The sequence below is a fragment of the Mauremys mutica genome, chromosome 1 (genome assembly GCF_020497125.1).
Source record: "Mauremys mutica isolate MM-2020 ecotype Southern chromosome 1, ASM2049712v1, whole genome shotgun sequence".
NCBI lineage: Eukaryota > Metazoa > Chordata > Testudines > Geoemydidae > Mauremys > Mauremys mutica.
Genome location: NC_059072.1, coordinates 285968192 through 285995127, shown reverse-complemented (window position 1 = coordinate 285995127; position 26936 = coordinate 285968192). Strand labels below are relative to the sequence as shown.

General features: G+C 43.3%; 1 protein-coding gene across 3 annotated transcripts in view; it reads right to left on the bottom strand.

The window, feature by feature from the left end:
- KLF12 (Kruppel like factor 12) overlaps window positions 1–26936 on the bottom strand; it is a 422474-nt gene that overhangs the window by 316678 nt on the left and 78860 nt on the right. For all 3 annotated transcript variants that reach the window (XM_045011495.1, XM_045011488.1, XR_006578411.1), the window contains exon 2: window positions 2488–2551. In XM_045011495.1, coding sequence (XP_044867430.1) covers window positions 2488–2508 — 21 coding nt within the window. In that variant the 5' untranslated portion in view covers window positions 2509–2551. The remainder of the gene's footprint in view (window positions 1–2487; window positions 2552–26936) is intronic.

Sequence of the window (26936 nt, the reverse complement as noted above, 5' to 3'; positions counted from 1 at the left end):
TTGCCAAAACATGAAGCTTTCAGCCATTCTGTAGTTGTTACGATAAAAACGCCATCTAAGTCAGGGGTCTCAAACACGCGGCCCGCGGGCTGCAAGTTATTTTCTGCGGCCGGCGAGCTCCTCACAGCCCCCCCACCCTCCCCCAGCGTTTACCTAGAGCGGCTCCGGCTCGACGCGCACCCGGGGCAGGGCAGGCTCCCTGCCTGCCTGCCTGGCCCCTGCACTGCTCCGGGAAGCAGAAAGAATGTGGGGGAAGAGAAGCACAGGGTGTGTGTTGCTGTTGCTTCAGGCACCGCCCCCAGCAGCTCCCATTGGCCACGGTTCCCCGTTCCTGGCCAATGGGAGATGTTGGGGGCGGTGCCTGAAGCAACAGCAACACACGCCCTTGTGCCCTTGCTCCTGCACGTTCCAGCCGCTTCCCAGAGCAGCACGGGGGCAGGGCGGGCAGGCAGGCAGAGAGCCTGCCCTGCCCGCAGTGCGTGCCGGGCCAGAGCCTGCCCCCCGTGCGTGCCGAGCCAGAGCCTGCCCCCCGAGCCCCTCCTGCAGTCGAACCCCCTGCCCTGAGCCCCTTGCCGCACCCTGCACCCGACCCCCTGCCACACCCCTCCTGCACCCCAACCCACTGCCCTGTGCCCCCGCTGCACCCTGACCCCCTGCTGTACTTGCACTCTGACCCCCTGCTGAGCCCCCTGCTGCACCCTGTACCCTTCCTGCACCCCAAGCCCCTTCCCTGCACCCGACCCCCTGCCCTGAACCCCCTGCTGCACCCCTCACCCCTCCTGCACCCCACACCAACTCCCTGCCCTGAGCCCCTGCCATACCCCACACCCCTCCTGCATCCCCTGGGGTCAGCGAGGGGGCGGAGTTGAGGTGGGGATTTCGGGGAAGGGGTTGGAATGGGGGCAGGGAAGGGGCCTCATGGAAGGGGTGGAATGGGGGTGGGGCCGAGGGCGGCAGGGGGGAGGTGTCAGTAATGCGGCCCTCGGGCCAATGTACTAGTCCTCACGTGGCCTTCATGGTAATTTGAGTTTGAGACCCCTGATCTAAGTAAATATGCAGTGTCGTTATAGCAGTGTCAGACACAGGATACTAGAAAGACAAGGTGGTGAGAGAGTTGAGCTTTCAAGCTACACAGAACTCTTCTTCAGGTCAGGGAAAGGTACTCAGTGTCACAGCTAAATACAAGATGGAACATATAATTTAGCATAAGTAGTTAATGGGCATTCTAAGGGACCATTCAAGGTGAAGTGGCCACTTCACACTCTGCATACCTTTCCCAGACTTGAAGAAGAGTTCTGTGTAGTGCGAAAGCTTGTCTCTCTCACCAACCGAATTTGTGCCAGTAAAAGATATTACTCACCCACCTTGTCTATCTAAATAAATTAGCATCCTTATCCAAATGACCTCAGGAGAGTACTGGTCTCGTTGCCATGGTGAACCACTTTGGGACAATGCATAGAATGAAAACTCTTGCTTCCCACAGGTATTGCCCTTCCAGGAAAAACTTAGTTTTGTTTCTGTAATTGGAATGCATGAGAATGAGGAAAGCTTTGCTTAAATCTGTTTCACACCAGCTGACGGTAATCATTAGATCTTTCAAAATGCTCTTCTTAAATGAGTGGCTGTACTCCAAATCATGGTACTGCCGATTGTATTTGCCATTACGATGTATTTACTCTATGCAGACAGGGAAGCAAAGACAGTTTCCTGTAAGCAGCCTTGAAGGGACACTGGTTAAAGTAGTATCACAGCTAAGTATTAGTAGCCATTACCTCAGAGGACAGAGACAGATTTCAAAACATACTGAAATTAATCATTTTATAAAGCATGCAAATTAAGGACAGTGAATTACCGAGGCCCACCAGTACCTGTTCCCTTATAATCACGGGAAATTGATGCTGCAGAAACACCCACCCTACTTTTAAAAGACGATACTCCAGAGAAAGATCAAAAAGCACCAAATATCTAACTAAGATATCCTATTCTATTCAGTTTCTCATACCGCACTTATCAGTTTGGCATTCATCCAACTCATCATTGCATTCATCCAACAATGCATTAAGCTGCATAACTAGCATCTGTAATGGAAGATATCCTCCATTTAACAATTACTTCAACGTTGTGCACGTAAAGAAGAAACACCCTGGAATCTCATGCCATTCAACCCTTCCGATGTCAATGGAATAGCAACAGACTTAAACCAGCATAGAATTTATCCCAAAGCATACTTTTCAAATAAAAATAAGCATTCCCACCTGAATACTTTCACTTAATTTTCTGTTTTCTTTTGAAAACTTAGTTTTTTAAAAGTATCAGAAAGTGTATCATTAAACCCCATATAAATTATTTGTCAACAGAACCTCGTCTGACAGACAACAGGAAAATGAACATTAATTACTTCACTTAATGTGCTTTTAAAGAAAATATTTATTTCTGATGCTAGCAGTAATATTTATAATGCATATTGTTGTAAAATTGTCAACAAACTTTTATGGCTTTCCTCTTCATATGAATACTCAGTCATCCATTCGTTCCTAGATCCACTTCAATCCTGAAAAATAAAAATCAATAATTCTGAATGAATTAGGAAATGGGCACTGAGCAGATGTAACTTCTTCAATGTTTTATTTTTGTTTCTCAACTTTTATTGCCTACTTTTGCAAAAACACAGGGATTTACTCTGCGGTGAAACATTGGAAAAGAACTGTTTTTCAATATTTTAAATAAAGCAGGCTGAATATTTCAAATACTAAGTTATGTCTCGTGCTTTTCAATTAATTGATGTTTTAGTCAATATTTTTCTGTCAATTCAATTTCTGAGTAGTTACTTGAGTGTTCAAAATTTGAGCTTCTTTGCATGGACAATAGGTCACATGATATATTTATACTGCGTGATTGGATGGAGTAACTCTTTAGCAGGTGTCCATTTCAAGTACTTACAATTTTGATTTCAAAATTATTTAAAATATTCTGCAAGATCTGATTAATATTTGCTGTTTGAGACAAGTTTCTTGCTAATAAAACTCATTCCCTAGAACAGGGGTCGGCAACCTCTGGCACACGGCTCGCCATGGTAAACACCCTGGCGGGCCAGGCCAGTTTGTTTACCTGCCGCATCGGCAGATTCAGCCGATCGCGGCTCCCACTATATGTGGTAAAAAAATTTCATAGTTCAGCATTAAGCCATGGGGAAAAAATTATATGACATAAAAAGAAACAGACAAAATAGTTTCCTGTGGCACCTTATAGACTAACAGACGTTTTGCAGCATGAGCTTTCGTGGGTGAATACCCACTTCTTCAGATGCAAAAAGTGGGTATTCACCCACGAAAGCTCATGCTGCAAAACGTCTGTTAGTCTATAAGGTGCCACAGGATTCTTTGCTGCTTCTACAGAACCAGACTAACACGGCTACCCCTCTGATACTTGACAAAATAGTTTTATTTTCTTTGCTTCTTCAGATTAGATATAATATAAAAATACAGTTAATTTTGCATAGTATAGTCTAATTTCTGTAAAGCCTTTAAAAAACCTTTAAAAAAAATAAAGAATCCCAAACTGTGGCCTTTAATTTCTTGGCACTACGCCTTAAATCAGGGGTCGGCAACCGCTGACACACGGCTTGCCAGGGTAAACACCCTGGTGGGCCAGGCCAGTTTGTTTACCTGCTGTATCAGCAGGTTCGGCCGATCGTGGCTCCCTCTCACTGCGGTTCGCAGTCCCAGGCCAATGGGGGTGGCAGGAAGCTGCGGCCAGCACATCCCTCACCCGCGCCGCTTCCCAACGCCCCCATTGGCTGGGACGGCAAACCGCGGCCAGTGGGAGCCGCGGTTGGCCAAACCTGCCAACGCGGCAGGTAAACAAACTGGCCCAGCCCGCCAGGGTGCTTACCCTGGCGAGCCGCGTGCCAGAGGTTGCCAACCCCTGCCTTAAACCCTCTTGCCAGAATGTATGGATATAACTGGAATGGACTTTTACTTTCATATGTCCCCTTTAATAAAGTAAGCTGTGTGAATTCAAGACTAACTCTGTTGTCAGAGAGCTAGTATAAATAATCTGTGATAACTTGATTTTTTTTCAAACTGATGCTGTCTCTCCAATAGTGATAGCATATATAACCTATTCATTTTTAAGCCATAACCCAGTGTTTCATTACTGCTATACATACATTAACATAGCTATCAGGTTTAAACATACTGAACAGCCTTTTACCTTTAAAACTATATGAGAATCTGGAAAAGATGCAAAGATAGTAAACATTAATGAAACCCACTAACATCCCAGTCATTAAGCACCAAATCTATATAACTTAATAACTTTTAATCCAATCTTTTTTAGAAATAAAATAAATGTAAGTTCCAAATTAACATTAATATGAGTCACAAATGGTTGCAAATTCCCTAGAAACAATGATCTCACTACATTTAATTAAATTCTGTAGGCTTGGAGTGTTCTAACTACTGTAGAGTATTTGTCCTATCTTTGATGTATCTTGGAGAGTATCTTTTTTGTTTAATCTCCTTTGGCATTATTTGAATTGCTTCAGAATTTCCATTTCATGAGGCAAATTTTCTTTGGCTTACAACTGAGCCAGTGAGCATTGAGCAATGTCTAAATTTTTTTTTATTTTTTTTGTTATTTTATTTTGAATTGCACACTGTAGGGAGATGCCTTTGACTTCCTAGCAGCCCCATTCTGTGCCAACATCCAAATACTGGATACCTGAGCCAGGTTTTCTGTGTCCTAAATGTATACACATGGTATGATTATCTAACCTGACTGCGAAAGGACTCAGTCACAAAACTGTTACATTAAATATTACTGAATATTACTCACTGAAGGACTGTCTGGATATGTAGACTCTCTACTCAGACCCTATGCTACCAGCACTCCCAGCTATCTCCGTGACACCACTGATTTCCTGAGGAAACTACAATGCATTGGTGACCTTCCAGAAAACACCATCCTGGCCACCATGGATGTAGAGGCTCTCTACACAAACATCCCACATACTGATGGAATACAAGCTGTCAGGAACAGTATCCCTGATGATGCCACAGCACACCTGGTTGCTGAGCTCTGTGGCTTTATCCTCACACACAACTATTTCAAATTTGCTGACAATATATATCTCCAGATCAGTGGCACCGCTATGGGCACCCGTATGGCCCCACAATATGCCAATATTTTTATGGCCGACCTGGAACAACGCTTCCTCAGCTCCCGTCCACTCACGCCCCTTCTCTACCTACGCTACATTGATGACATCTTCATCATCTGGACCCATGGGAAGGAGACTCTGGAAAAATTCCACCACGATTTCAACAGCTTCCACCCCTCCATCAACCTCAGCCTGGACCAATCTACACGGGAGGTCCACTTCCTAGACACCACGGTGCAAATAAGTGATGGTCACATCAACACCACCCTATACCGAAAACCTACCGACCGCTATGCCTACCTTCATGCCTCCAGCTTCCATCCCGGACACACCACAAGATCCATTGTCTACAGCCAAGCACTGAGGTACAACCGTATCTGCTCTAACCCCGCAGACAGAGACCAACACCTAGAAAATCTCCACCAAGCATTCTCAAGACTACAATACCCACACGAGGAAATAAGGAAACAGATCAACAGAGCCAGATGTGTACCCAGAAGCCTCCTACTAGAAGACAAACCCAAGAAAGAAACCAACAGGACTCCACTAGCCATCACATACAGTCCCCAGCTAAAACCCCTACAACGCATCATCAGGGATCTACAACCCATCCTGGACAATGATCCCACACTTTCACAGGCCTTGGGTGGCAGACCAGTTCTCGCCCACAGACAACCTGCCAACCTGAAGCATATTCTCACCAGCAACTGCACACCGCACCATAGTAACTCTAGCTCAGGAACCAATCCATGCAACAAACCTCGACGCCAACTCTGCCCACATATCTACACCAGCAACACCATCACAGGACCAAACCAGATCAGCCACAACATCACCGGTTCATTCACCTGCACTTCCACCAATGTAATATATGCCATCATATGCCAGCAATGCCCCTCTGCTATGTACATCGGCCAAACTGGACAGTCTCTAAGGAAAAGGATAAATGGACACAAATCAGACATTAGGAATGGCAATATACAAAAACCTGTAGGAGAACACTTCAACCTCCCTGGCCACACAATAGCAGATCTTAAGGTGGCCATCCTACAGCAAAAAAACTTTAGGACCAGACTTCAAAGAGAAACTGCTGAGCTCCAGTTCATCTGCAAATTTGACACCATCAGCTCAGGACTAAACAAAGACTGTGAATGGCTTGCCAATTACAGAACCAGTTTCTCCTCCCTTGGTTTTCACACCTCAATTGCTAGAACAGGGCCTCATCCACCCTGATTGATCTAACCTCGTTATCTCTAGCTTGCTTCTTGCTTGCTTATATATACCTGCCCCAGGAAATTTCCACCACTTGCATCTGAAGAAGTGGGTATTCACCCACGAAAGCTCATGCTGCAAAACGTCTGTTAGTCTATAAGGTGCCACAGGATTCTTTGCTGCTTCTACAGAACCAGACTAACACGGCTACCCCTCTGATATTAAATATTACAGTATTTCAAAGCTTCATAGGGTGTCCTTTGACCTGTAATTGTTTCCAGTTCTCCATATTTTCTCATCAGTTATTTTGCTACACAAACATCCTACAGTGCAACCTAGCTTCATGTTACCAGTGAATGCTGGAAGTCCTATTAGCTCACTCTGGCTATGGTAATAATGAGAACAGGGATGTGTGTTTCCAAACCGCTTAAGTGTAGCTATTTTACTAATCATAGCTGAATCTGTTTTACATTATTAAATCATATACAATTCCCCCTCCCCACCCCCGCCTGGTGAAAAGGTTCCTTCATTAACAATGATTGGTGTTGCTTATATATTTCCCTCTGCGTGTTACTGTTTACTCAATTTACTGAGCACTGAATTATTAGTTCCCTTTCACCTTTAGAATGCCTGTTTTTTTTCATTCTCTTTGTATGTGAGATTGAAGGCTCATGAAAATGTTCCTGGCTGGCCCAAGTCCTCAGACAGTGTAAGCACATCACAAACCCCAACAATCAGGTTTCCCACAATACTGCCCCATGGTTGTGCATCAACCCACACACTTTAAGGATGAACAGGGAATTAATTCTCCAGGGCATATATTCAGTCCTTGGCCTGTCCAATGAGATTGGTGCCAATTAGGATTAGTTGCAATATGGATACCTGCTACCACTTTAATTCGCACAAGCCACCATTGAGATATTAAAAGGTAAAAATGTTGATTACGTATGACTTGGTCTGGATTTGAACTGGAAATGAAAAGCTAGACATCAAATTGCAATTTCAAACTCAGACAGTATATCTACACTGCACACTGAGCCTGGGATCTCAATCAGGTTTGAGGCCAAACCCATCTTCCATCTACACCCAGATCAGCTTGACTCAGGTTAGCAACCACTCAGGACCTGGCCTGCGGGGTGTGGGGCGGGAAAGAGTCAGAGACCAAGTCCCGCTGCACCTCGGGTTCAAGCACTGTCGTATTGCAGTGTGGACACAGCTCAAGTCACAGACCTGGGTCAGAATGTCTGCATAGTGCAGTATGGATGCTTTAGCATGGCTGAGACACCCAGGTCTAGCAATTGTAAACCCAGGTTTACAATAAAGTGCAAATGCTCAAGCATGGGCTTAGAAACACTGAGTCTACAAGTCCAGGTCCCACAGACCCTGGCTTAGTGTACAGGGTAGACATGCCTCTAGTAATCCTGTCATAAAATGGCCTGATTGTCAGATGTGCTGAGAACATGCAACTCTCATAAAAGTACCAACGAAAAATCACACCACTTACAAATACAAAATATACTCCTTTTGTCAATTATATTACCACCAAGAAACACTTCCTGGATTTTTTAAGACAATTTATTCTTCCAGGTTTAAATAAGGCTGCTATGGAATACTTGTTTTGTTTTAAGTAGTAAATGGAACGTGATGTGAAAAGTCCAAATAGGAGCACTTACATGCAGTATCATTTTGCAAATATGGCTTTTAGTACCAGCAAAAAACCTAAAGCACAAAATAAGAGGATTGGAAACAAGAACAACATTATTTGTTTGATCTAAAACCCTTAAATGACCAAGGGCTTTCTGTGTAATCACAGAGCAAAGTCTCTAACAAACATGAAACGTGTCAGGCCAGGTTTACACTACAAATTTTTGCTAATGCAAGTTACATTTCCACAAAGCTGCAGCAGTTAGCATATCACTTGTGCACGTGCATCGAGACTGCACATACTCACTAGGAGTGCTTGTTTCAATGCAGGTAACGCAGTGTGCAACTCACCACAGTCCAGCACACTGTTTTTTGGGAAGTTTTGGCAATGTGTGGTGGGACAGAAACAAGTAGCAAAGGGGGTGACTGGGACTGCAGAGTCAAGTTCCCATCATGCAACTTTCTCCAATGCCATCTCTATCACAAAATTTTTGTACTTATTTTGAAAATTCCATCCACAAAGGACTTGTCATGGTCCACCATCTCTGACAGAAGCATGGAGGCTATTGTCATGAGCATTGCAAGCACAGGATACATGAACCTCCAGTATCTGCAGAGCCACAAGAAGAGCCATGGGGAACATGATGATTTCCTGGAGGGCAGATTGATGGTGGCATTCATAGAGCAGCGGCAAATGGTGGAGCACTGCTTCTGGGCCAAAGAAATACCGATAAAGGTGGGATCGCATCGTAATGCAGGCTTGGGATGAAGAGCAGTGGCTGCAGAACTTTCAGATGTGCAAGGCCACATTCCTAGATCTGTGTGCTGAGATTACCCAGCCCTACAGCACAGAGACACCAGAATGAGAGCTGCACTTGACAGTGGAGTGGCGATCGCACTCTGGAAACTTGCAATGCCAGATTGGTACCGGTCAGTGGAAAATTGTTTGGGAGTTGGAAAGTCCACTGGCAGGGCAACTGTCATGCAAGGGTGCAGGGCCATTAATCATCTCCTGCTATGCAGGACCATGACCCTCAACAATGTGCAGGACACAATGAATGGATTTGCAGCAATGGGGTTCCCAAACTGTGCTGCAGCAATAGATGGCATGCATATCCCTATTCTGGCACCAGACCACTTGTCACATAGTACATCAAACAGAAAGGGCTATTTTTCTATGGTTATGCAAGCGCTGTCAGAACACCAGGAATGTTTCACCAACATCAGCATTGGCCAATCAGGGAAGGTGCATGACGCACACATCTTTAAGAACAGAGGACGGTTCAGAAAGTTACAAGCAGGTACTTTCTTTTCCAGCCAATGGATTAACATTGGTGTTGTTGAAATGCCCATAGTGATCCTGGGGGACCTAGCCTACCCCTTACTCCCCAGCTCATGAAGCTGCACGCTGACCACCTCAACAGCATCAAAGATAGATTTGCCTAACGGCTCAGGGGAATGACAGTTGGATGTTCTTTTGGTAGATTGAAGGTTCGCTGATGTTGTTTACCCACTAGACTGGATCTCAGTAACCAATATATCAGAACAGTTATAGCTGCCTACTGCGTCCTGCACAATACATGTGAAGAAAAGGTGGGGGAAAGTTGCCACTGAGGTGGAGGAGTTTGAACAGCCAGACACACGGGCTATCAAAACAGCTCAATGTGGAGCTATACGGCTTAGGGAGGCTTTGAAAGAACACTAACTGCGAGCCACAGTAATGCATTATGGTGTACTGTGCTTCATCTGGCCCTACAGTTTGGAGGCCTGTTAGGAATTGCATGGTGCTTGGTGCACATCTATGAATATAATACTGACAATGCACCAATTAATGTTGTGGTGCTTCCTGTACATTTATCATTATTACACTGTGTTTGTCACTGATCCTATAAGTTGTGTCACAGTGTACAACAACAAGTAAATGGGTACTTTCACTACCGCCAGACATTATGCAGTATATGTTGGGAATCAATAAAGATGAGCTATTTACCAAACAATACAGTTTTATTGACTAATGAAAACACCTTAAGAAATTCTGTGCAATTTAAAAGCAAATACATTAAAACCTTAATAAATTTATGGAGGAAGGAACATTCATGTCCATTTTAGCTACACGTACAGTAACCTGTGAGAGCCACAGTTGATGTATCTGAAGCTGTTGTTGCCCTTAATGTCTCCCTGTGTAGAGTGGTAGGGATAGGGATGCGGCCCCTGATGCCACGTGGAATGTGCAGGGTGGTTGTAGGGAGGTGCTGCACTCTGTAGTACTCCATGGCCTGCAAATGGAGGCAAGCACAGGATTGTAGGTCCACAAGAGTCTGCAGCCAGAGAAGCCCCATTATGCCCTGATGCATCTCCCTCTCCTTTTCCTGGTGAGACTCCTGGGCCTTTCTGCTCTTTTCCTCTCTATACAGTCTGCAATATTCATCCTCCAAGCCCTCTGCTCATGGAGGATGATGCAGCACTGGCTTGCAGGATCTCACTGAACATGTCATTCCAAGTCCTCTTCTTTCTCCTCCTCATCTGTATCAGGCATTCCAAGAGTGTGGAGGGGGAACCCCTCAAGACCGCAACAGCCATAAATACAGATAAAACACAAAGAGGTACCATTGTCTGTATAGTCTGAACGGAAATTGAAAGTTAGATTCAGAACTCCCTTCCCTTGCTCCCCTAAAGTTTTAAACAAGACTTGATTACTGACACTTGTGCTTCAGAGTGATTGTGCATGGTGCGACTCACAGCACCAGCCACGGTGAATATGGCCTGCTAGGGGTAAGGGAAATGCATTAAACTATATGGGAGTATAAGTCAGTGTCGCTGAATACAGCACCATTTTCCACAGGTGATGGTGATTTTAGCTGATATCTCATTCCTGAAGGTAACAAAGGCACAGAGGGCAGAGCTGCTGCTGGTGTCCCAAAGGTACCTGGGGCCATATGCTGCTAGACTGTTTACTGCAATGCTGCCTGCCAAAGTTATAGCCAACTGGAATGGGGAAAAAAGTGTCCTACTGTGGAGGAAGAAATAAGGCCGCCATCCCGAGAAATCTTTGGGAGAGGATTGCAGAGCACCGCCATGGAAGTTTCATCAAGAGCTCTCAGAAGGATTTCAGAGACATCTGTGTACGTAAACTGCTCCGGGACGCCCCGGCCTAACTCTACAGGGGAAGGAAAAGCAGATAACAACTCTATCTCTCTTTGTTGTGAATTAATGAAAAGTTGATAGCTGTGTCCTGCTAAGCTGGGGATGCAATGGGAAATAAACTTACACACTTACCAAAGATTCCTTCCCCTGCTTTGGGATCACCCATGCTCGACTGCCAGGACTGACTGGACTGTGGTGGAGTCTCAGACAGGCTCTGGCTCAAAGCATAATGGAGCCCTCCGGTCACATGTCCCCCATCCTCTTGCTCCATCTCAATCCTTGTTGTTCATGCCAGGGACCTTTGACTCGGGCTCCTCGGAGGTATCCATGGTGTATGCAGGTAGTGGTAGGGTCTTCACAAAGTATCGCATGCAGCTCTTTGCAAAAGAGGCAGATCTGAGGCTTGGCACTGGATCAGTTGTTGTCCTCTTTGGCCTTCTGATATGCCTGCTGCGGTTCCTTTGCTTTCAGGCAGCACTTCTGCTGCTCCCCGTTGTACCCCTTCTCCTGCACTCCCCGTGCAATGTGCTCATAGATATCCAAATTTCTACAGCTGGCCTGTAACTGTGCTTGAACAGTCTCTTCTTCCCACCGGCCCAGGAGATCCAAAATCTACTGTCTCCTCCAGGCTGGAATGCATCTGAATTGTGTAGCTGGCATGGTTAACTGGGTAGTTGCACACGACAATGGAGAGCGGCTACAGGTGGGCTTGCCAACATGAACAACCAGGAAAAGCCATTTAAAAAATGTGTTGGGTTTTAAAGGGGGGGGAGTGGCTTCCGATCTCCATTACCCCTAGGCAGTGGAGTTAACAATTGTGACCAGAGCACTCATTGTCAGGCATTGTGGGACCGCGGCTGGAGGACTGGTAAAATCAACGTAAGTAACTCAGCATCTACAGTTACTCTGTACTGACCTCAGTAATTCAACCATTGCTCAATGCGGCTCACGGAGCTGGTGTTACTATGACAATGTAATGGAGAGTTTGCATTGGTTGGAGAAAAATTTAAGTGTAAACACATGCACAAACACAAGATAGTTTACGTCAACCTAACTTTGTAGTGTAGACCAGGCCTCAGACTGATGAGAACTGGCAGAAAGAAAACACAGAGTTGTATCCCTTTCCAACCAAAAACTAGCTATCTTCATAAAACTAGGGTTTCAGAATTTTAAAAACTTGTAAACATTTATGAAAGCTATCACATATTTGCCATAGGCTTGTTTTCCCACCAGCAGAAAACCATCAGGAATTGAAATTCCAATCCACATGTGATCTTACGGGTAACAGAGTAATACTAAGGTATTTCCAGCATGTCAAACACCTTCACTGACTCGCAAAACATTACCATTGGGGGACGGAAAACATGTACTGGGTCAGATTCAGAAATGAAATATCAGGTTGATCTTATTAATGTATAGACTTTGAATGAACATACTATATATTTTTTGTTTCTCTCTCTACTTTGAGAATATATTTTTTAAATTATAAATAATACCTAATATTGATTCATCAAAATAGAAAAGTTTGATGATGCAGATAGGCCCCACAATGGCAACAAGAGTATTTATAAGAGCCTGTAGATCCATCTGCCCCCACCTCCCTACACCTTCAGCAGATGTCAGGCATAAAGAGGGGACTTAAAAGGAGGAGACCCCAGTTCTGGGCTGATGAGGAAGGAGGGCAGAGCTCCACTTCTCCTGATGTGAGAAAAGCCTGGTTGCAACCCAGAGTGTAAGCAAAGCCTGTCAGTCAGATAAGCCTTCTGCTAGAAGGAACGACAGGTTGCTGGGGGACCAAATAAAGTATGGACTACTTGAAGGCAAGCCCTGAACAGAACAGCAGGATCCCACAGAATATTCATTGAATGACCTGTTTTGAGCTGTTTTTTATCCTGATTTTTTTACTCTCTGGGAGTGGTAGAACTGAAGTGTGATTTGACTCCTGAGCTAAAGCACCACTACCTCAGACCTCACAAGAGATAGCGACCTACCAACAGAGACCTGCACCTGGCTGAGTCATGCCCTGATAGGCATGAAGGGATGCTGCAGAGGCAAACCCAGTCATAAATAGTTAATATACTGGAAATATGAAAGTGATATTTATACAGAATTTATTTTTTTATAAATTCATTGAGAAATGCTCACTAGCACAATTAGAGGGTTATTCCTGCGTTAAATTCCTCTTTCCAGGATTTGGGCAAAAGAGCCCAATCCTTACGTTATGCAGGTGACACTATCTTTTCTTCACTTCAAATAACGTCACTGTCACAGAACTGACCCTCCACTTGGCTGAGATCAACCCATGCCTGAAGCATAGCTGGCTGAAGCTGAACCTGAACAAGACTGGTGGGCAGAAGAAAGCATTGGGAAGAGTTGGACGCTGCAGAACAGTCTCTTTCAGCTGAAGGCACACAGCCACAACTGATCAATACAGATAGTAGTTTAGGAGTGCTCCTGCATTCCTACTAACCATTCACATAGCAGTGTCCACGTTGAACACTTTTCATCATTTCTGGCTGGCAAAGAGATGACCCATCCTTGCAGAAGATGACCTAGCCTCTGTAGTACATGCCTCTGTCACCCCCAAGCTGGGCTATAGCAATGCAATATGCTACTCACAGGCTTAAGAGCCTTACTGAATCAGGATTTCAATACCTATATTCTCTAGACAGCAAATCTCATCTTTGGAAATATCCAGGCTTATGAATCACTTTGTCAAATCATTTAGTTTATTATAAGAAGGAAGCATTTTGTCTTATTGGTTTCCCTTAAGTTTGCACTTATGCTATTTTCCCAATCTTCAAAGGCCCTGAGTCCCAGCAATCCTCCCCGAGGAGGAGGGCTGAATATGACTTCTTCAAATCTCATCAATGATGCTCTGAGCATTAGATTGGGAACTGGGTTGTTTGAGACCAAGACAAGGTGCTCTCTTCCTTTCTGGAAGTGAAAATCTGCAGGAAGGGACTTCCCAATTCAAATCTCCAGCAGCACCATTAGTACTAGACACCCCAGGCTTGACCTCTTCACTGGATTTCTAATTCACAACTAAATTCAAAAGCTTCATGGATAATACAGACTAGCAGGGCCGCCCAGAGGATTCAGGGTGCCTGGGGCAAAGCAATTTCAGGGGCCCCTTCCATAAAAAAAATTGCAATACTATATAATACTATATTCTCATGGGGGCCCCTGCAAGGCCCGGGGCAAATTGCCTGACTTGCTCCCCCCCCCCCACGGGCGGCCCTGGGAAAAATAAACCTTCCACATCTCGGCACAAACCCAGTTTTGAGAAAACTTCTTTACAAGGTATCACTGGTTCTCAGCATCAGCTAATGCTAAAAGGCACTTTGCGTTCATTTATGTTAGAGCATAAGAACAGCCATATTGGGTCAAACCAAAGGTCCATCCAGCCCAGTATCCTGTCTACCGACAATTGCCAATGCCAAGTGCCCCAGAGGGAGTGAACCTAACAGGTCAAGTGATCTCTCTCCTGCCATCCATCTCTACCCTCTGACAAACAGAGACTAGGGACACCATTCCTTACCCATCCTGGCTAATAGTCATTAATGGACTTAACCTCCATGCATTTATCTGTTTCCTAGAGACTGGCTCCATGGGATCCCTCACAAACAGGAGACGGTTACCATGGGTTTGTCTTTAGTATAGCTTATGTACATACTCCACGAACTGAGCATTTGAGCTTGTTCCAGAATCTGGGATGAGCCTATGTTGTGAAAACTGAAAAGCTCAAAATTGCACATGCATGTGAATGGGCACAAGGTGCTAAAATTAAATTAACACAGGGGTTCTCAAACTGTGGGTCGGGACCCCTCAGGGGGTCACGAGGTTATTACTGGGGGTCGCAAGCTGTCAGCCTCCACCTCAAACCCCGCTTTGCCTCCAGCATTTATAATAGTGTTAAATATATTAAAAAGTGTTTTTAATTTATAAGAGGGCGGGGTCACACTCAGAGGTTTGCTATGTGAAAGGGTCACCAGTACAAAAGTTTGAGAACCACTGAATTAACCCTTCTGAAGCCTCAGGGAATGCAGGGGAGGAGGGTCTCCCTTGGTAGGGTTGGGAAGGAGGTAGGTGGTGTAGGATATTGCTCTTCTCATGTGATCTCTCCCCCAGTGGCTAATTTTAAATGAAGCTACCCTCCCCTGACATGAATCTCCCTATGGCACTGAAATTAAATATAGACTATAATTTGGCATTTGAGAAGTGAAAGGGATGGTAGCCCTAATGGAAAAGCTAACAGCTTGGCTTTTCTGCAAGACTCAAACTGCTGAATGAGCTTTAGGGTAGGGAAGGCTGTGCTTCTCAAACAGCCTGGCCCTGCCCCCTATTCAATCCCCACCCACTTCCTGCCCCCCAACTGCCCACCCCCCTCAGAATCCCTGACCCATCCTGCTCCTTGTCCCCTGACCGTCCCCCAAAGACCCCCCCCAACCACCACCCGGGACCCCACCCCTGCTCCTTGTCCCCTGACTGCCCCGACCCCTATCAACCCCACCTCTGAGTCCTGACAGACCCCTGGAATGCCCATGATCCATCCCCTCAATTCTCTATCCCTTGACCACCCCCCAACCTCTGCCCCCTCCCTGTCCCCTGACTGTCCCCAGGACTCCCTATCCCTTATCCAATCCCCCCAGCCCCTTACCCCCGGCTCCCCCCTCACCTCAGCGCATCCAGGAGCGTCCCTGGACAGCAGCAGCGTGGCTCCGGCAGGGCCTGAGCTCCCCCCCGTTCAGAGCCGTGTGGTAAGGGGGCGGGGCTGCAAGCTCCAGGCCGAGCGGAGGGAGCTCAGGCCCTGCTGGAGCTCGCAGTCTTGCCCCCTTACCATGCGGCTCTGAGCGGGGAGGAGCTCAGGCCCCGCCGGAGCCACACTGCAGCTGTCCAGGGATGCTCCTGGATGCGCTGAGGCTCCGGGAGAGGGGCGGAGGCGGGGTCGGGCCGGGAAGGGAGCCTCAGCCATTCTCGTGAGGGCCCCTGCAGAGCCCAGGGCCTGGAGAAAATTGCCTCACTTGCTCCCTCCTCTGGGCGGCCCTGTAGACTAGTGGTTCTTCAGAGATTCTGAAACTATGTAGTTGCCAGGGGCTACTAAAAGATTGTATGTGTTGTGTAACTTCAAAAAAGGACTTCCAGACTGTTCTAATTCATACCAGTCAAAACTAAGAATCAACCCAGTGTGCCATTAGGGCTTCTGTCAGAAAGGTATTTAAGATTATTATTCAGATTGTGAACCACTGTTTTGTCTGCTCTGATTGCAATATTTTGCCAGATGGAACAAAGAATAGGTTAATATGCCAATATGTATTTATTAAATGTTAACATTCAAATTTATAGTCTTATATGGGACTGAAAGGACACTTTTAATATATACAGTACTAACCTGTTACAATGGGGCCAAGTATTTAAGTTTGTTCTTACAAAGCTGCTAGTTGCTTTTCATAGTATCTTCTCTTAAAATTCTTGGTTGGGGTTTATTTTCTTTGTGTCTAAGGGTAGGTTTATTTATTAATTATTATTAAGGCTTTTTTACATATTGCTGCAGTTAGTTTGTCATAAAAATTATCTGAAGTTTAGTCTAAATATTTCTGAAGATAAACTTAGTGCTTCATATTACGATTTTCATTGTTATTTTGATTATAAGTGAAAGAGAAGCAAGAGTCATAGAAAGTGGGATGCTTGTTGCTAGGCAACACGTGATACCTAGCTCTCGAATTCCTATAGCATGAAATATCTATAAAGGCTTCTACAGTGAATGACATCTAGTAAAGAGAGAAATCAGAGACACACGTTTACTGGAATGCGTCACAAGTCAATGTAAGAAGCAGCAGCTGTGCCACCAATCCAGTTCCCAGGATATACGGAAGTAAAAAGGCTACCCTGGACTTCAATTGGAGTGGGATGTGGGTCCATGGGGATATCATCAAAAACAGTATTTATTTGTAACCCAAATGAGGTAACACTACCAGTAAGGGACCAAAACACCACAGAGGTCTTGGCAGGGAAGGGAGCTGCATACTTTGGTCATCTGGTTGCAGAGTTTAGTTTTTATAATTTTATTATGATGTTATTTTTAGACAAGAAAGGAGTGCATTGAGTGACCTATTGGCTGGGAGTAGAGGATTCATTAACAAAACAAACAATTTGCAAGAATTCTGTATATTTATCTCAGTCCTTTTGAAGCTTAATTCAAATTAGCAGTTCTTATTCTAATGAGTATACCCAATATCACTTGAATAAAGGTTTGCAAGATTGATCCCCTTTTCTTTATGAAGTCTTAATATTTGAAACTAATGAATTATTTTAAAAGACACCTTATTGCTCATCTCTGTTTTATTGCTTTCAGTTAGGAAGACATTTGAAACAGGGACTCTGCAAACTCAATGAAGACAGGGAAAAGTTCTCTTCTGATGTCTTATTTTAAAATGCACCAGTACTATGCATCCGTCATGCATCCGACGAAGTGGGTATTCAACCATGAAAGCTCATGCTCCAATACGTCTGTTAGTTTATAAGGTGCCACAGGACTCTTTGCTGCTTTTACAGATCCAGACTAACATGGCTACCCCTCTAATACAGTACTATTTTGATATTTTAAGACCTGGTTTGTCAAAAGCAGATGTAGTATGGAACATAATAATAGGGAATGCACTACCCTTTTGAAAGTTTGTCCATATGTATTTTAAAGAGTCCTTAATCTTTCAGACACTATAGGTTATTTGCCAATAAGAATTAGGAAACCAAAGTGCAGATATGAATGCACAAAAAAACCTTCCGGTACACCAAATAAAAAAATAGTCAAAACGCATGTGCAATACCTACATTTTTAAAGCTAAACAGTTTTTTTTTCATTTGTTAAATTTTAAATACAAAGTAAATTCTCACCTCTTACATGTCACCATCCTAAAAAGATTCATTTTAATAATCAGTGGTGTTTAAATTACAAAAGGGCAATTAATTGCATGGAGCAAAGAAAAACAGAATCATTCCTCCCTCTGCCAAACTCATACAAATGCTGCCAGTTATTTTTAACATTTCCAGACATTTGACTGAACTGATTTTACTCTGGGGCAGATTCTGCGCCAAAAATTTAAAATTCTAAAAAATTCTGCATATTTTATTTGTCAAAATAATGCAATATAATCACACCACTTTCAATTGTTTTGGTAATTTATTTAAACTACAATAAAGAAAAAAAGTCACAATAACTATTCAGCATTTCCTAAACACATGAAAGTTATGTTACAAACACTTGGTAACTTATACCCTGCAGTCCAGTTATAAACCTGGATTTTCATTTAAATTACATCACACAACACCAAACATGGGGGGGGGGGGGAAGGAGAATGTAATTTTAAATTGCTCAGATTTTCACACATGAAAGTCATACAGTTTTGCTACTCATTGTCCTGGACTGGGCTGGGTACCTTGGGAAGTGCTTGCTTCTGATTGTCTTGACATTTTATTGACTTCTTGGTAAATGTTTTATTTGCCCTCAAAGTCTTTTTTTTAACTGGGTAAGTAAAATAAATCCTGAGCTGTTTCTAACCCCACTGTGCCACTTTGGCACAGAAAAAGAGTGAGAAAGCATATAGATCTTCCTAGCTGATTCCCTTGCTGTCATCTCTAAGGCTTTACATCACTCTGGCAATGTAGGGGCCTTAAAACTTTTACAAGTTTTATGCTCCTGGGGGAATTGACTGAGAATGGGAACAGTTAACTAATAATAGGAACATTAACAATGTTACTACGGTGAAAGCTGCTACATTTCTGCATGGGGAAAGAGCCTTCCTCCTGCATAATAAGACCACCTACCCCTCCATGCCCCCAGCGAGCCCCAGTTGTTGGCAGGCATGCACCCATGCCCAGCCCCGCCCCCCAATGGTGATCAAGGTCTCCCTCACAGGCACACATGCCCAGCCCCTCCCACAGTGATTTGCATTTCTGAGGCTGCTCCAGGCACACTGGAACAGACACAATGCCTGGGCTGCCAGGGAAGAGGCACGTATCCCCCTGCAGATTTCTTTTGCATTTTTTTGCACGAGGGGCACAGAAATATGTGGGCCATATGAATTCTGCACCTCTGCGGGGGCACAGAATTCTGTCAGGAGTATGATTTACAACCATCATATTCTTGTAATTTCTTAGGTTTGGGCTTTAATAAAATGATTTAAACATGTAAAACTATTTCCAAGACACAAGAGAATGCTGGGCTGCACAATATACACACTCAGCACAAGAAGAATTCTTGTGGAATTCTGCCTTATTCCATACACCTTTATATAGATCATATTCCATTTACAACATTGAATTAAAACAAAATTCCATGAGATTTCTTACATGTCTACATCATATGAAAGTCAACAGGACGTTAAGAAATCATATATTAAATGAGAATTTCCATAGAACATATGGATGCATATTGCCAATTTATTTTACTAATAACTGACCAACATTCCATTTTCATAGAACAAGAAACAGGATCTGTGCATAGAATTTCTAAGCCCATACTACTCTGTCAAATCAATAGAGATTTTCAACAGATTTCTGGAACATGTATCCAGTAACTATGAACTGGTCTGACCAAACTTTTACCACTTCCCACCAAACTGCTGCTTCTTCTTCAAAAAAAAAATGCAACTTTTTCTTTTTTAATAATGGCCAAAATTATCTACTTTCAGACCTTCCATTCTAAAAATGGTAGAACCATTTTTGCTAAGACTTTAAACAACATCAGCATATTACTCCCAGGATGAGAACAAAGGTGCAAGATTTCAGCTTTCAGCATCTGAAAATAAACCTTTAGAATGGAAACACTCATGCAACCTTAATTTCTTGTTGGAGCTATGCTTGTTGTGGTTCAACATCATACTTTAATTCCACATAAAATATTATTAGTTAATTAGTATAAAAATGGAAAATGAAAGTCAAAATGTGAAATCCAATTTGCAGAAAAGAAAGCACTCACGTGTGAAATTCATGACACCATCAGCCCATTTCCCTATAGCCAGAAGGAGAGAGAAATCACAGAGCAGGATTAACCAATCCTAGTTTTTTTTTACAGAATAAAAGCTCCACTATAGGTAAAATATGCCATTTTATGATGCTCGGTTTCCATTATCTAATCATCATTCCTCAATCTTTTATGTATGGACAGCTTCAAAAAGGGAACTGAGGTGTTCATGCACAACCACTTTTTTCATAAGTATATTCTCACTGTGACTTTTTCCAGCAATTTTTCCCATCTCTGCACCAGACCGAGAGGAAGGAGCATCAGACCCTTGTCTCCATAATTATAGCACTAACAATACTTCTGACATGTAATCTTGAACATAATAACTGATATGTTTATTGCAGTTATGCAAAAGTAGCTTGAGGCAGGCAAGTTTCATGTTCCAATTTCTCCGCCCCCTCTCTCCCATCTAATCCTGTATCAAGTGCCTTCATTCACCCTCCACATGTATTTAGCATCTTCAGGATGCATTCCAGACTAGGTTCAGCGCTGGATGAAAAACCTATCTGATTCTTCTTGCAGTACAAATGCAGTATTATCTGTCTTCATAATCTTGCTTGAAGTTAAAAAATAACTTTGATTTATCTTTCTGCCCATTTTCAAAATTAAGACTTTTTTCCTATTAAGAAGTTGCTAAATTTCACAAGCAACTAGAGGAATAAAAACAATATTTGCCCTCACACATATTTATAAAATGAAATACAACATAGTGCATTCAAGAAGATGAGGTAACTAGTTTTCTTATGATGCTTAACACTAATTCTACATAGGATAGTTACTGTTCTAATTGCTACTTTGACACACCAGAAATTCAAGGAGCTAGGATTGACCTTTCGAGCCCTAAATGTACAGTGACTTAACAAAGTGATATCATATCTCTCTGCAAGTGATACTTTATCAGATGAGATCAACTGAGGTGCTCAAATCGACAGCCCTCTGGATTTATAAATTTGGGGCTGGTGGCAAGATCACATTGAATGAAGATGGATCCTCAACTAATCTGTTAACTTTCAGGGGGCATGCTGCAAGGCATATCTACATTCCCAGGAGGAGACAGTGGGATAGAAAGAATTAAAGGGAATAAAGGGTACCATTTTGTTTAAAATTTAATTTGAATCATGATCATTTAGGGGAGATTTTAAATTATTTTCATCCCTTTTTGTACAAGACCAGGAGCACCAGATAGGTGCATTTAAAAGAAATGCAAAGCAAATAAATGGCCTGCCACGTTCTTACTATACACAAACAATTCAATGGAAACAGCACAAAACAATCTCTGTATGGAATCAGACTGCTTTCCTGTGTTCCACACAAAAATATGCTGTACAGTGCACCCTCTTTTATAATGAAAAAATAACCGGTAAAAGAAAATTCATTTATAAGAACGCCCATCTCACTGAAATGTAAAACTGACTTGAAAGATGGCCCATACAAGGAGCAGACTTGATGAATGAATTCATTTTCCATGCAGTAAGCCAGTTACCTCCAATTTCCACTGCTTGACAGAGCCTCCTTACATGAAGGTCTGTTAAAGGAATAAACGTCTTTCAAAATGCCTTTTTTGGTAATGAACAAACGTGCTTAAGATGCTACTTGTGAGAAAGGCTGAAAGATGTAAGAATCCAGACTCATATTGCAAATATTGTCCCAAAACTTAGTAGAGAGTCACTCTCAGATTTGCCCCCAGGAAGAATAAAGAAACATCAGCACAGGAGAAAAATCTGAACAGGGAGAAAATCTTTAACAGTGTGTTTATATCCAGTAGCTTATGTAAACTCTTGCAGGTCTTTTCCTTTTATGCTTTGCAAGATATTGTAAAGAAGTTAAAGATCAACACTGAAGATCAAAACAGTGTTCACAAAAGGTTATGCTGCTGCCCCTGTACAGTAGTTCAGGATCCAGTTTGCCTAATTACAGAAAAGAAAACTATTCAGAGGATAAACAAAACAAAAGCTACAAATTTCCAGTCATTACACCAGGTTCCCATCAAATCCTACATCAAATTCAAAATTCTATGGATAAGTCCTTAGGTATGCTGGAGCAGTGGTCAGTACAGCCCGGCAGAGGCATGGGGGAGGGAGATGAGCTAGGATGTCTGTGACAAGAACATACAGAGTTCCTGTGATTCCCAGCCAGCCTAACAGCCCTGGGGGGAAATCCTCAGCTGGCTGCTTAAGGCAGCTGTCAGCTCTCTTGAATTACTGGAAGAAAGCAAAAGGATCCAAAGTCCTGTCTCCCACATTGGATTTCTAAGGTCCCACCAGGGTGGGGCCAAACTACCAACGTGCGCCTCTCTCCGAAAGGATCTACCAAAGCAACTGTGGACAAAATCAGGAAAAAAAGCAACAATGGAGCAGGATAGAAGCCTTCTCTGCAGCTGACCCACAGCTATGGCATTCTCTCCTGTGAGAGACTGAAACTACTGTAAATCTTAGTGCCTTCAGGACCATATGTATTTACATCTATTCTCTGTTACCTCAGTGCAATCCCAATGAAGTCAGTAATAGTGGTCAGGGGTGGAGGAGGAATATACAAACTAGAGCTGGACAAAGTGGAGACATGGACCATATTCCAGTTTAAGGTAAACATAAAGGGATCCCACTTACATCTATGCCAGAAGAGCACGGCAGCCCCAACTCACCAACCCGCAGGCATATCTAAAGTCAGAACATGACCATATATTTTTGTGGTACTTCAATGAAACATAGAAGCACCTTTAAAGAAGAAAATAAAAACTGAATCTATAATGATTCTTGTAATATTAGTTATGTTTTAGCATCCAATTCCTGTTCTCCTTAAACCCAATAAAAGTTTCACCACTGAGTTCAAGAGAATTAGGTTTAAATCCTTTGTCTGCATTTAGAAATAACATTCATGCTAGTAATATTAGAAATAGTTCTTTTTACAGGAGGAGCACATGGGAAGTATGTATATAAAAGGAGAATTTTAAAGTTTAATTAGTTTGATGGGTTTTATAAATATCTATAGGCTCCAGCCTGAGGTCACTACATGACAGCAATGTTGTTATTAATCAGCTTAACTAGTCTATTCAACCAGCATGATATAACAGTCGCTGATAAGTGTCTATTTTAATAGGAGCGTATACACCCTAAAATTGATCAATTGACCACTAGTGTTGTCATTCATCATTTTTATGACATTTTACATAAAATGTACTTACTTGAAAGTAGTACAGATTAGCTGAATTACTCTTAATGATCATGCACATTACAGACAAAAGAGCTCTGAAAAGAGAGAAAATAGATGTCTCTGCATGCAGGTTTCCGAGCAAGCTCCTCATCAGGAAGGCTCCACTTCTTTTTGTTTTAATTGTGGGGAGGGTTTTCTTTCGGGTGTGGTTATAACTAATAGCGCACAATAATACGTATAAAGTAGCTGAAATTCCTCCTTCCAGTGTGCATTACTTTGCATTGTCTGCACTGAATTTCATCTACAATCATGCTAATTAGCTATCTAGAGCTAGATTGTGCCATTTAGGCATAGCTGAAAATAAGGGTTGACACAGCACCATCCCATCTCATGGGAAGCACTAGAAGCTACTCTACTGGCCAGTGCACAGGTACTTCTGTTCCCAAGAAAGTAGGAAAAAGGAAGTTCCTATAATCCCCACCAGCAATTCTACCTGGTCCATACGTAGGCTACACTGGAAAAGAAGGTAATGGGATGGGAATTTTTGTCTGCACATCCACATAAGGGTGAGCAAGAATCTGGCCACTAGTTTGATTAGGTCTTTCTGGACTTCCTCATAATTCTTACTATTCTTTACTAATCAGAATTCTTTTGTGTCATCAGCATAGAAATCCACCAAATTTCTCTACCATGTCTATCCCAAAGCCACACAGCATCCCAGACCCACTCAGGCTCTCAACTGTCATGTCACAGGAGTCTCCTATGTGATATGCCAAATGTGTAGGCAAAAGCTATCTCACCAGAATATACCCCCCTTCAAATGAAACAAATAGATGCCACAAGAAAGAGTTGATAGTTGGTGACAATGGGATCTGATCATATGAATATTGGATATTAGGAAAATTTTGGATATTAGGAAAAACTTTTTCACTAGGAGGGTGGTGAAGCACTGTAATGGGTTACCTAGGGAGGTTTTTAAGGTCAGGCTTGACAAAGCCCTGGCTGGGATGATTTAGTTGGGAATTGGTCCTACTTTGAGCAGGGGGTTGGACTAGATGAACTCCTGAGGTCCCTTCCAACCCTGATATTCTATGATTCGATGAATATGTACCACCAGTGTAAAATAAATATATTTTTAAAGAAAACTTAAATGCATTTCCAAGTAATTTTATGATCAGCTCTACAGCAACAACTGGAGCTGAAAATTGGATATTAAAGATGTTCTTGGGAAGAGGGGGGGGGGACACAAAACCTGCATGATTTAGAGTTACAAGTGTGATTTTAAGAAATAAGAGTGAGTTCTGAAAGTCAGTGTTGTTCTTTAAAGTCCAAAAAAAATTAGGAAGACATTTTTATCTAGCACGAGTCTTAAATTTTCCAATAAAGACCCAAACCACAAGCTGAAGTTCTGGAAAAATGATAACTTGGGGTTTTATATACTGAAATGGTTGCATCTCTCTATTGTAAGTTACCTTAATGCAGTTCTTTGGTGACTCTCTGGAGAATTTTAAATTACTATTTTTTTTAGTGCTTTTTATCTGATGATATCAAAGGGCCTTATGTACATTAAGCCTCACATACCTTTTGGGAAATACGGTATAAGCTGGAGCACAGAGAAGTGAAGACCAGGTTTTCAAACTTGGGTGACTGACATTAGATATCTTATTCCATATTCAGGTGCATCAATAAAAGTGTCCCAATTTCATAGGTGCTGAGTGCTTGCTGTTCCCACTGGCCTCAGTGGCAGGAGGATTGGGCACATAATACACAATCAATCAGCAGGTACCATTTTATTGCGTGAACAAACATTTAAAAGCAGCCCTTTTAACTGGTGCCCATTACAGTACTCAAAACTGCAGATGAATTATTCACATTTGCAGCCTTGTGGGCAGCAGCTCTGCTCAAATGCAGCAGACAAGTATCCAGTCATCTGTTTTAATTTGCTCATGCTGTTGCCACAAGTTATTAAGGACAGAAACTGGAAAGAGGACTGGAAGACAGAGAAACTCCCTAGGCAAGGAGGCCTGGGAGAGACCCTGGTCAGACAGACAACCCAGGACGGTGATGGGACTGAGTGGGAAGCAGCCGAGAGGAGGCAGCAGCAAATATTAAAGGAAAGCAGTACAGGGCTGCTGTTTATAGGGTCCCTGGATTGGGATCTGAAGTAGTGGGTGGGTCCAGGTCCCCTCACTGGCCACTGGGGAAGTGGCCTAAGCCCTGATGATAGGATAAATCTGGTTGAGAAGCCCAAGTGAAGGGCAGGACTTAAAAGGGCCACCAGAGAGCTGCTGAGAACAAAGTCTCCAGGGAGAAAGCCCTGGGGACAGTGCTCTAAAACAGAGCAGGGACAGACTTAAAGCTTACCCAGAAGGGGCTGAGAACTGAGCTCAGAGACAGGGCGGCAGATACCAACAAGGGCACAGTGATAGGACCTGTTGGACATTTGTTACCCTAGAAGGGTAACTTCCTTCATGCAGTTTGACAGTGTGTGACCTGGCCAGAGGGCTGAGCTATTGAAGACCCACCCAACAAGGACAAGAGCCAACAGGGGGCGCCAGGAGCAGAGAAAGGAAAGAGTGCAGGATTGCACCCATCCAACAGGAGGCACTTACAAGAGGTCGGTGTACCCTGTCACAGGCATAATAAATCCTGAACACTTTCACTAGTGGATTCAAGTCAGCTCTAAAATGCTGCATAAGAGGATTTCAATGAACAGTACAGTACATTTGTGAGAGGAGGACCAGCTTGTTGGAAGGGAATGGGGGCAAGGTATTTGTCCGCAGCAGGTGAAGGGCGGGAGGAAAGCCCTTGTCATTGGAAGCCTAAATACAATATATCTTTCCAAATGAAATAGTTTGAGGCAGGAGAAAGGATCTTGGTGAGGCAGCAGACTAGGAGGGAATGACAAAGCCCCCCCCCCACACACACACTTAAAAAATGTGGAGCCCCATACAGCTACATTATACGTTATTAGATGGTCCTGGTTGGACTTCCTCCTTTCCTCAGCCTTACCCGTTTGTAACCCCCTATCTGGAGTTGGTTGTTCCTGACACATTACTCTACGCCTACAGGGAACTTGTCCCTGAACTACAGCAGCAATGGCTACAAAGGTTCAAGACACCGTTTCCCAGACACCAGGAGTCCATGGCAGAGACAGAACAAGCTGTAAGCTACTACCAGAATGAACCAGAAGCCAGAACTCAAAGACAAAGGGTTTGGTTTTACTTTTGCTGTTGTCCAAGTGGATCAGAGAGAGAAGCATCATAGCCTGGGAGGTCCCCATTAAATGTCCCATTCCGACCCACAGCAAAACTTTTAACTTTGTTGGTAGTTACTGGGTCATTGAAGGGTGTCAGCCCAGCAGAGACAAACACTCCAAGAGGCTGAGGAGTAATTCCAGGTAAGGCTACCGAGAGCCAGCCTAATTTTCCATTGGACTGCAGATCAGGGAGCCTCAGGATGATCCTACCCTTTCAAGGACAAGGATCTTGTAAGAAATCCTGTGTTTGTTTATTTATTTTGCTTGTGAGTTTTAAATTGGCCAATGATTATAGCACTGCATCACTCAGGAAAGACCTTGTGCTCAACTCACTATCTCCTTAT